This window comes from Sphaerodactylus townsendi, linkage group LG06 (genome assembly GCF_021028975.2).
Source record: "Sphaerodactylus townsendi isolate TG3544 linkage group LG06, MPM_Stown_v2.3, whole genome shotgun sequence".
Lineage (NCBI taxonomy): Eukaryota > Metazoa > Chordata > Lepidosauria > Squamata > Sphaerodactylidae > Sphaerodactylus > Sphaerodactylus townsendi.
The window spans coordinates 4,433,878-4,445,547 of NC_059430.1; the positions used below are offsets into that span (position 1 = coordinate 4,433,878).

Sequence of the window (11,670 nt, forward strand, 5' to 3'; positions counted from 1 at the left end):
ATTGACAGCAATGCAGAAAACTCAATGCAGAACAAAGATTCTTGGGCACATTTCTAGGGTGTTCCTGCAGGGGGTGCATTTTTGGATGTATTGGCACCAAAATTTCAAGGTATCATCTGGAAATGATGGCACCCCCCAAGTTTGGTGCAGTTTGGTCCAGGGGGGCCAAAGTTATGGACCCTCAAAACTGTAGCCCCCATCTCCTATTAGCTCCCATTGGAAACAATGGGGGATGGGGCACCCCCTTTGGGAGTCCATAACTTTGGACTCCCTGAACCAAACCTTACCAAACTTGAGGAGTAGCATAAGGACAGTCTCCTGATGATATGCTGAAATTGTGGTGCTGGTATGTCTAAAAATGCACCCCCTGCAGGCACCAATGTCCTGGTGCAAAAAAATTTTGGTCGTGGTGGAGTGGCCGCCCATGGGGGGGGGCATCCAACTCAGGTTTTGCCCAGGGCTACAGTTTGCCCAGGGCTGCCTTGATACGCCCCTGGGCCAGCAAACAGATGGCATGGCAGGGGCCACATCAGAGCAGGAGGATTCCTGTTTATAGAAAACATCACGGAGAAACCCCACTGGGAAGTAAACAGCCACACAGGAAGCAGTAGGTGTATAAATGGCTTACTTCTTCCTTACTACTTTACTATGGCCGTTTCCCCACTCGCCTCTTGTTGAGCGCTACTCGCTCCAAGTAACATGGGGTCCAGTGGCACTTCCCACTACTGGAGCGGCGACAACGCAGCCGCCCCGATTCTGCCACCCTTGCGACCCCCCAGTGCGCGTCATTTCTGCCCCTGTTCAGAATGGCGCCTTTTGCAAAACCCTGAGCAGAGCGCGGGCAGTGGGGAGCATGACTGCGCGCTCAGAAACACCCGCGGTTAACGAAGCCCGGTAAGCCTCGCTTTTCTTTTCGAAGTGAGGAAACGGCCTATGTCTTACTGCAGCAAAATAAAAGTCCCGTTAATCGCAGAGTTCACACAGTTCTGGAGAAACTTGCCCTAACTTAGAAAGTGATGGTGTTTAGATGGCCTCCAGATTTCCACAGCCTTCTTGAGGGCCCCCTTCACCTCCTTGTTGCGGAGGCTGTAGATGAGGGGGTTCAGCATTGGGGTGATGACGCAGAACATGATGGAGAGCAAAGTGCCCGTCGCCAAGGAGTAACCAGCACGTGGCCTCTGATAGTTCAGTAGCGCGTTTCCATAGTAGATGAAGACAACAGTGAGGTGAGACGCACAAGTGGAAAAGGCTTTGCGCTTGCCAGTAGTGGACTGAATCTTCAAGATGGAGGACAGGATGAAGACATATGATAAAATAATGAACAGGAGGGGGCCACCACCAAAAAGAAGTCCTAATATGTGGAGTGCCAGTTCATTGATGTGTGTGTCGCTGCAAGCCATTTTCATCAGTGGAGGGAGATCGCAGAAGATGTGATGAATTTGGTTGACTCCACAAAAGTCCAACCTGGTGCTGAGTGCCGTGTGTAGAGCAGGAGTTAAGAAACCCTAGACCCAAGTGGCAAGGCCAGTACGGTGCACACCTTGGTGTTTATGAGGTGGGAGTAATGCAAAGGTTTGCAGATGGCGGCGTAGCGGTCATAGGCCATGACAGCCAGCAATTCAGCCTCTATCCCTGTGAAAGACATCAAGAAAAACATCTGGGCCATGCACTGGTTGTAGGAGATGGTGTGTTGCTGGAGCAAGGTCACACCACCATCTGGATGGTGAATTATGAGAAGCAAATATCTGCCAGGAGAGGTGGCTGAGGAAATAATACATGGGCGTATGGAGACTGGATTTCAGTTGAATCATAGTAAATATCATCAGGTTCCCCAGTACGGTGACCAAGTAGATGGCCAAGAATGCCAAGGCAAGAGACGTCTGACCATACAGAATGCCGGAGAACCCCAGGAGGACAAATTCCACCACCTGCATCTGATTCCTGATTCCCAGGGAGAGATCAAAACTCATCTGTCAAAAGAAAATAATCGAATGAGAGAATTCAAGAAGGATATTGACAATCTGGAGCATGTGCAGAGGAGGGCAGCCCAAATGGTATAAGGTCAGGAATCCATGTCCTATGTAGAGAGACTAAAGGAGCTGGGGATGTTTTGTCTGGCAAATAGAAGGTTAAGGGTGACCTGATAGCCACGTTTACATATTTGAAGGGATGCCATGTTGAAGAGGGAGCAAGCTTGTTTTCTGCTTCTCTAGGAGTAATGGATTCAAAGAACAGAAATAGAGATTCCAACTAGACATGAGGAAGAAGTTCCTGACAGTCAGGGCTGTTTGACAGTGGAATACACTGAGTGTGGTGGAGTCTCCATCCTTGAAGGTTTTTCAAGAGAGGCTGGATGGCCATCTGACAGGAGTGCTTGGATTGTGTGTTCCTGCTTGGCAGGGGGTTAGACTGGATGGCCTTTGTAGTCTCTTCCAACTCTGTAATTCTATGAGTCTAAGACATCTTGCATGACCAGTGAATTTGGGACACTACCAAGCAGGCTAATGGTTACTGAAGTCATGTGGAAGACGCGAGGTTCACTTCATTGTGCCACAAACTGATCTTGGCCGTGTTACCAATACATGGCCTCTTTTCTGGTCTCTCTCCTCCTTACTCAACTGAAACTGGTCTCTTCAGCATCCTTTATGATCATCTGAGGGCCAAAGAAGCAAGGTCTATTCTCTGACCTCCACACCCTGGATCTGTCTGCTGCCTTTTACACATCTGATCACTCCTTTGCTTTTTGAGTAGCGTTTTCTTAACTCTCTGCTCAATTGGCTCTCCTCCCACGCATAATTGGTGAGGCACTATTGGAATGGGTGTGTGTTTGTGGGGAAAGAGCCCTTCGGGGGTCGGCGGTTTATAAATTTGATATATAAATTAAAAAAATAAAATAAATAAAGGATTGTATGCTGTTGTTTTGGTTTTGTTTCTGGAGTAATTCCAGTCTTCTGGTCTTGGCCCTTTCAATTCTTGTGTGGTAGGCTAGGTCTAGAGTAGGTATTCCGTGGTTTCTCCAGATAGCCTATGGGATCATCTCTATCAGCCCCTGCCAACATAGCCAATTGGCCATGCTGGCAAGGGCTGATGGGAATTGCAGTCCATGAACATCTGGAGAGCCACAGGTTGCAGACCACTGGTCTAGAGGAATTGTTCAAAACCTGGCTTGACCACACAAATCTCCTGAAATATTTGTAAAACATTTCAATCCGCACCCCTTTTCTTTATACCCTCTCCTTTGAACAGACTCCTGGCTGCCATTATGGGGCGGGGATTTAAAAGCTCTGTGTTGAATTGTTGCTTCAATGCTTCACTGGTCTTCTCCTTGTCTATTGGGTGCTTCAAAGATGGGCCTCCCAAAACTGAAAGAAAAAACAGATAACTGCTGCAAATAAATAGGCGAGGGGGAACCGAGTGAGCTCAAGAAGTGGCACCAAGGAAGAAGCAGAGAAGCATGGGAAATGTAGTCAGGAGATCACACAGCAACTGAAGACGTTTTCAGAACTTTCAATGAGAGCATTGTGGTGCTGTGTGGTTTCCGGGCTGTATGGCCGTGTTCTAGCAGCATTCTCTCCTGACGTTTCGCCTGCATCTGTGGCTGGTAGTTCCTCTGAAGATGCCAGCCACAGATGCAGGCGAAACATCAGGAGAGAATGCTGCTAGAACACGGCCATACAGCCCAGAAATCACACAGCACCCCAGTGATTCCGGCCGTGAAAGCCTTCGACAATACAATCAGAGCATGGTTTTGCTGTGAAATCATCAACATTGAGTTTTGCGGAAGAACGATGGGATGTAATGTCAGGTTGGGAGAAGAAGGCTGGGCCTAGTTGACCACATGGATTCAGGAACTCCAGATCCTACATAGCACTGTCTTCCCCAATGGGCTCTCAGCCCCACCTACACCTGAGGACACCCACCAGGACCTCTGGACTTCCTCCCTGCCTCCAGTCCTGCCAGTTCATAGCCTATTGTGGATCTCCAATCAGACGCCTCATTGTCACCTTAGGCTTAATACATGAATTACAGACTGCCCTTCTCTTCTGTTCTTCCGGGCTCTCTGTCTCTACTCTGTGCTCAGGGGCAGTGGCACCATAAGAGGGACGTCAATCACTGGCCTTATCAGATGAGTCTTTGGGGATTAGTGGCACACATGTTTCCCACCCTCCCGAACTCGCAGGACCACAGATCGGAGAAGCCTGTCAGCTTTTGAAACCCGACAACATGAAACTCTCCCCCCTGCCCCTTCACAGAGAACTCGAAGGGAATTAGCAGACATTTTGCTTTTGGGGGGTTTAATCACTCATTCCTGCTTTCCCCACCCACACAGCTAGAACAAGGAAGTGGAGAGCAAAGAAAACAGCAGACTGGATCGGCTGTGTTCACTTTGCAGTCAGAGGAACCTGTTGAAACAGACAACCACGGGGAAAACCCACTTCAATGCACCCAGCCACGGGGTAAATACCGCATGCATAAATGGCCTTATTATGCAAGCCGAAGCTGAGTTGGGGCCAGCCATTTTGGAAAGCCAGTCTGGGGTCGTGATTAAGAGCGGAGGACTCTAATCTGGAGAACCGGGTCGGATTCCCCAGTCGTCCACATGCAGTCCGCTGGGTGACCTGGGACCAGACACAGTTCTCTCAGTAGTCTTTCACACTCCCTCGCCCACCTCACAAGATGTGTTTTGTGCAGAGGAAGAGAAGGCGTTTGAAAGTCATTTTGAGACTCTTTCAGCAAAGATAATAAGTGGGGTATAAAAACCAACTCTTCTTTCTGCTAAATAAACCCAATGATTTCAACTGATTTAGAACACTATCACCCTGCCTAGGATTACATCGGAAGGCTTTTCTGTCACAGATACAGCCAGGGATTTATGGGAACAGTGGACCAGAAAGCTCATGGAGGGTTTTTCCGCAGGTCAGAAACAGAGGGAATCCAGCCACTCAGCTAAACTGCCCATGCCCCTTTCCTGCCCCACTCTGCCCCCCACCCTAGACTCATGCTGCTCACCCCACCCAGCTCACCCAGATGGGCCATACTGCTTGCCCACCCCACCCCAGTAAGTTAATTTTTTTGCAGGGCACAGGATTTCAGAACGGAGGTGGCCAGTGGCGGGATTCAAATAATTTAACAACCGGTTCCGGTGGTCGGATTAAAAAAAACTTCACAACTGGTTGTTTACAAGCACCATCTTACTAACCGGTTCTGCCGGAGTGGTGCGAACCGGCTGAATCACACCACTCGAGGTGGGGGAAATTCGACCGCTGCCTCGGTTGCACCTGAGATTATTGTCAGTGTCGAGCACAGACTTGGAAAATTGTTCCCTGAACCTCAAAGGCGTCACCTCTCTCCCTCTCTCCCTCCCTCTCTCCCTCTCTCTCTCCCTCTCTCTCTCCCTCCCTCCCTCTCTCTCTCCCTCTCTCTCTCCCTCCCTCCCTCTCTCTCTCCCTCCCTCCCTCTCTCCCTCCCTCTCTCTCTCCCTCTCTCCCTCTCTCCCTCCCTCTCTCCCTCTCTCCCTCTCTCCCTCCCTCTCTCTCTCCCTCTCTCCCTCTCTCCCTCTCTCCCTCCCTCTCTCCCTCTCTCCCTCCCTCCCTCTCTCCCTCCCTCCCTCCCTCTCTCCCTCTCTCTCTCCCTCTCTCTCTCCCTCTCTCCCTCCCTCTCTCCCTCCCTCCCTCTCTCCCTCCCTCCCCCTCTCCCTCCTTCTCTCCCTCTCCCTCTCTCCCTCTCTCTCTCCCTCCCTCCCTCCCTCCCTCCCTCCCGCCCTCCCAAAGGAACCCTCAACAGCATCCCTGCATCTGTTGATGGTCATTTCCTGCACCCTCTTCTCCCTGTCCTCCCTTCTCCCCTGGAGCTCCAGTTAGGATTTGCAAGTGTCTGTCACAATCCTGACAACAAGGGGTTAACTGTGTGCCTGTTAATTAGCTAGTGAGGTCAGTGTCTTGCTATCTATTCATCGATTAGTCATTGGGCAGTTAATCCGACACTGCTTATGTGAGGCAGAGCACGTAGGTCAGAGGTTATAAAGTTAACTAGCCTTCTTTGTCTCACACAGACTCACAGACACACACTCACTGTTCTTTTTTCCTTGTACCTGGAAGATGGATTCACTTTAAGAGGTGAAAGGCCTAGGCCACACGTGGGCTCCCATGTGCCTAAGTTCTGCAACTAAGTTTGTACTAGAATAGTAAGGATTTGTTATGTTTATTCCATGTATACCCTACCCTGCTTTAGTTAAGTAAAGTTCCTTTTTATAATCACAGCAAAAGTCTCCTGGTCTTTCCTCTCGCTCTGCTTATTACCCAAATAGGGAAACAATTCCTTTTTTGACTGAGATGACCTTGGAGCAGGATTCAAGTGGTGGGGTGTTCTGCTCATTTTACTTTGGAAAGCAAATCGCTGCGCATCACTGTGATTTTATTCAAACTATCTCGATTGCATCAGTTCAAGCTGCCAAAGTGGAACCAACGCTCACTGTTGGTTGTGGTGGTTTTTCTGGGCTGTGTGGCTGTGGTCTGGTGGATCTTGTTCCTAACGTTTCGCCTGCATCTGTGGCCGGCATCTTCAGAGGTGTATCACAGAGGGAAGTCTGCTACACGCTGAGTCTAGAGACAGTGTCTAGACAGGTGAAACGTTAGGATCAAGATCTACCAGACTACGGCCACACAGCCCGGAAAACCCACCACAACCAGTTGAATCTGGCCGTGAAAGCCTTCGACAACACTCACTGTGATTCTACATTTTTCTACATTGCAGTATTCTAGGAAAAATATATGTAGCATTGTTGGCAGGCAAGCCTCCAGCCCCCAATCCCCCCCCCCAATACTCTGGGGAACATCAGGACAGATGCTTCACAAATTAACATTCATTGTTGGTTGTGGTGGTTTTTCCATGCTGTGTGGCCGTGGTCTGGTGGATGTTGCTCCTAACATTTCGCCTGCATCTGTGGCCGGCATCTTCAGAGGTGTATCACAGAGAGAAGTCTGTTACACGCTGAGTCTAGAGGCGGGTGAGGGTGTGGGCGGGTGAGGGTGTGGCCCCCCCCGACCCTCCCATAAAAAAATCTATACCTACGTCCCTGCCTTTGTCAGTTGGTCTGCCTGAAAATAAATTCTTCTCAGGAGACTGACTTCAAAAGGGAAGTTGAGGGATTGTAGCAGAATTTCAGGAGTGAAGGCCATCCTAATTATCCATCCATCCATCCATCCATCCATCCATCCATCCATCCATCCATCCATCCATCCATCCATCCATCCATCCATCCATCCATCCATCCATCCATCCATCCATCCATCCATCCATCCATCCATCCATCCATCCATCCATCCATCCATCCATCCATCCATCCATCCATCCATCCATCCATCCATCCATCCATCCATCCATCCATCCATCCATCCATCCATCCATCCATCCATCCATCCATCTATCTATCTATCTATCTATCTATCTATCTATCTATCTATCTATCTATCTATCTATCTATCTATCTATCTATCTATCTATCTATCTATCTATCTATCTATCTATCTATCTATCTATCTATCTATCTATCTATCTATCTATCTATCTATCTATCTATTGGATTGTTATACTGCCCAACCCCCGGAGGGCTCTGGGCGGTGCACAACACAGATTCTACATACAATATATACAAACAAAAACCCCATTAAATTAAAATTTAAATTTAAATTTAAAAATATATTAGAGTCTGCACGAAAAAAGGTACAATCTATCACTAAGGATCTTCTGCAGGAGAGACCTCCATCTCAGAAAGAGAAGAGATTAGCGTATGACCTGGATTCCACATCAGGTTCTCATACCATTCGTGGGATCATTGACCATCACTGGCACATAGTTAGATCACTTCCAGTTTGCAGCCTACCCCCCAGGGCTGGTTTCAGGAAAAACCAAAAATTTGAAACAGAGTCTGGTTAGAAGAAGAAGAGGAGGAGGAGTTTGGATTTATATCCCCTCTTTCTCTCCTGCAGAAGACTCAAAGGGGCTGACAATCTCCTTGCCCTTCCCCCCTGTGAGGTGGGCAGGGCTGAGAGAGCTCCGAGAAGCTGTGACTAGCCCAAGGTCACCCAGCTGGCGTGTGTGGGAGTGTACAGGCTAATCTGAATTCCCCAGATAAGCCTCCACAATTCAAGCAGCAGAGCTGGGAATCAAACCCAGTTCCTCCAGATTAGATACACGAGCTCTTAACCTCCTACACCACTGCTGCTCCTCTGATATGGAGCCTTCTAAGATGCATTTCCCTGCAGTTAAAGGTCAGTATGCTTGTGGTAATTGCAGGGCATGTGACTTAGTCATCTCGGTTCAAGTATCTGTCCATTCATTCTTGAAATTTAGATTTCTTCTCAATCATTTCTCCAACTATACCACCAAGGATTGTGCATATTTAATCTCATGTGCCTTTCAAGCATATTATATAGGTTGCTCACCTTCGCACATGGAATGACAAGTGAAGGCTGGGTCCCTCCTCCTCCTCTTCCTCCTGAAGTCTTGGCATCACTGCTCATCCAGTCCGCAAGATGAGAACTGTCCAACCTAGAATTTTCAGGAGGTTGATGTGTGGTAGATGTGGAATCTGCTCTAGATCTCGTGAGCCTCTTTCCAACTCCAGCATGAAGTCTCCGATGCCCTGAAGCAGCCAGAAGTATTCAACGCTGATGGTGCCAAGAAGGCATCATCCTATTCGCAAGCTTTGGGCCTTTGGGATGCTCCTGGATTGGAAGTCCTCAGGGAGTGAGGAGCACTGGTTGGAGGCTCAGATAATTGGGACGGATTGTCTCTCACAACATCAGGGGAGAGAAATATAATTTATTCCCAGAGGACTGTCCAGAACATGTAAGCATGCAGGAGGGTGAAGTAGCCTCAGCTTTCTCCCTAGGGATGCCAACCTCCAGGTGGGAAAGAAAATCCCAGAAGATGGAGTAGCACAACCTGTAGGCTTTTTCTTATAATGAAATTGGGAATAAAGCCACCTGAATAGAATTGACTCAGAAATCATTTTTATGTGTATGTGTTTTATATCTTGATAATTTTTGTGAACATAATTTATTATCTATTTATTTAATCAATTTTGGTATCCCACCCCTCCCCTTTTGGGCTCGAGGTGGCGAACAACAATATTAAAGCCATTTAGCTGATAGTCTGATGCACTATCAATGTTATTTTAATGAACTAGCATATTTTGTAGTGCACAGAATGATAGTTTTTGACAAAGGCTGCACTATTTTAACCTTCGGAAACACAGTTCTTCTTAAACACTAGTTAATTAGTTAATTAGTTAGTTAGTTAGTTAGTTAGTTAGTTAGTTAGTTAGTTAGTTAGCTAGCAAGCAAGCAAGCAAGTAAGTAAGTAAGTAAAGAAAGAAAGAAAGAAAGAAAGAAAGAAAGAAAGAAAGAAAGAAAGAGTTGTAGAACAGTGGAAGGTGGTGAGAGCTCTCCCTCACTTTAAGCAATGGATGGACAAAACTTGTCTGGGATGCTCTGGGCCAGGGGTCTTCAAACTATGGCTCTCCAGATGTTCATAGACTACAATTCCTACGAGCCCTACCACTTGGCCATGCTGGTAGGGGTTGATGGGAACTGTAGTCCATGAACATCTGGAGGACCATAGTTTGAAGACCCCTGCTCTAGGCTGATCCTGCATTGAGCAGCGGGTTGGACTAGGTCACCCATATGGCCCTTCCAACTCTATGATTGTACGATGTTCACTGATTTAAAATGTTACTTCCCACCAAAATAGGGGCCCCAAGGCAGGAAACTTAAGTCATTGAGAACAGCATTTGAAGCACAAGCATATATCAAATATTTAAACAACTAGGTTTGTTTGTTTGCTTGTTTGACTTCAATCGTTTCCTGACCAAAGTCATGCTCAGAGTAGCCAACAACAAATCCAATAATTTTAGAATAATATATAGTATATCAAGAACAACATATAGCATATAACATTTTACATAAAATTATACTGTGTCTTCCTTAACCTCCCAGAGTCTCCCACTGCAACAATATATTAATCCAGTTACCACCAGGGTTCACACCGTTCTGAAGCCAGGTAGCTCTCAAGCAGAACACGAAACATCTGCCACCTGTCCTAGCTTTTAGAGTGGTGATGCTTAGACTTCCGCCAGCTTTCCACTGCCTTCTTGAGGGCCGCCTTCACCTCCTTGTTGCGGAGGCTGTAGATGAGGGGGTTCAACATTGGGGTGATCACGCAGTACATGGTGGAGACCAAAGTGTCCGTCGCCAAAGAGTAACCAGCCTTTGGCCTCTCGTAGTTCAGTAACCCATTCCCATAGTAAATGAAGACAACAATGATATGTGAAGCACAGGTGGAGAAAGCTTTGCGTTTGCCAGTGGTGGAACGGATCTTCAAGATGGAGGACAGGATGAAGACGTATGAGAAAACGATGAACACAAGGGGCCCCCCACCCACAATAAGGCTTGCTATGCGGATTGCCACTTCGTTGATGCGTGCATCATTACAAGCAATTTTCATCAGTGGAGGGAGATCGCAGAAGATGTGATGAATCTGGTTGACTCCACAGAAGTCCAACCTGGAGCTGAGAGCTGTATGAAAAGCGGCGTCTAGGAAGCCCCAGACCCAAGTGGCAAAGGCCAGTACGGTGCACACCTTGGTGTTCATGAGGCAGGAGTAATGCAAAGGTTTACAGATGGCAGCATAGCGGTCGTAGGCCATGTTGGCCAACATTGCAGCCTCTGTCCCAGTGAAAGACATCAGGAAGAACATCTGGGCCATGCACTGGTTGTAGGAGATCGTCTGTCGTTGGTACAAGAAGTTCACCAGGATTTTGGGGACGGTGACCGAGGAGAGGCAGATATCTAAGCAGGAGAGGTGGCTGAGGAAATAATACATGGGGGTGTGGAGTCTGGAATCCAGTTGAATCATAGCAAATATCATGAGGTTCCCCAGCACAGTGACCAAGTAGATGGCTAAGAATACCAGGAAGAGGTAGATGTGGCCATTTGGAATGCCAGAGAAACCCAGGAAGACAAATTCCACCACTTGCGTCTGATTTTTCACTCCCATCGAGAGCTCAGAATTCTCCTGTAAAGAGAAAATAATCAACCGAGGGAAGACATCTTGCATGGAGATGGGGTGTGGGAGTCCAGTTACATGCCTCTCATCCAAAGGCAAGCTAGAAGCCCTTTCCTATCAATGCAGCTGTTAATATTTATAAGGTCTTGCTCGGGAAGCAAAAGTACAAAGAGTGGAAAAAAACCCGCTAACCATAGTCTGCTGCTTCACTTGATAAGGATACACAATCTTGGCTTACCGATTGTCTTATAACTTCAAACGTCACACAAAGTCATATATACTTGAATATCATCTAGAAATATATAAAGACTGTTAGTTCATGCAAGCTACTTTTTAAGACAACAAAGTTTATTTAAAAATCATACACGTGAACATCTGTTGGCCCTTCACCAACACCTCCCGTCTTTGAAATATATTTGGGCTTCTGTGAAGCTGAGCATTTCTGCCATCTCAAATCCTGCTGCAACTGGACCTCAATGCCTGATACCCACTGGTACTGGTTAGAAGAAGAAGAAGAAGAAGAAGAAGAAGAAGAAGAAGAAGAAGAAGAAGAAGAAGAAGAAGAAGAAGAAGAAGAAGAAGAAGAAGAAGAAGAAGAAGAAG

The 11,670-nt window shown here is 47.3% G+C and overlaps 2 protein-coding genes and 1 pseudogene across 2 annotated transcripts in view; 1 reads left to right on the forward strand and 2 right to left on the reverse strand.

Moving 5' to 3' along the window:
* Positions 1 to 1,001: 1,001 nt before the first annotated feature.
* LOC125434644 lies at positions 1,002 to 10,089 on the reverse strand (annotated as a pseudogene).
* Positions 10,090 to 10,101: 12 nt separating this feature from the next.
* LOC125434649 (olfactory receptor 5B12-like) lies at positions 10,102 to 11,058 on the reverse strand. The gene has a single exon (XM_048500190.1). The coding sequence runs from the start codon at positions 11,056 to 11,058 to the stop codon at positions 10,102 to 10,104; it is 957 nt and encodes a 318-aa protein (XP_048356147.1).
* Positions 11,059 to 11,122: 64 nt separating this feature from the next.
* LOC125434650 (olfactory receptor 5V1-like) overlaps positions 11,123 to 11,670 on the forward strand; it is a 1,367-nt gene continuing 819 nt past the window's right edge. Inside the window, 1 exon segment of the mRNA XM_048500191.1 lies at positions 11,123 to 11,140. Coding sequence (XP_048356148.1) covers positions 11,123 to 11,140 — 18 coding nt within the window.

What these genes read in the sequence shown, in the direction of transcription:
- LOC125434649 (XM_048500190.1), bottom strand. Translation starts at nt 11,058, where the DNA reads ATGGGAGTGAAAAATCAGACGCAAGTGGTGGAATTTGTCTTCCTGGGT.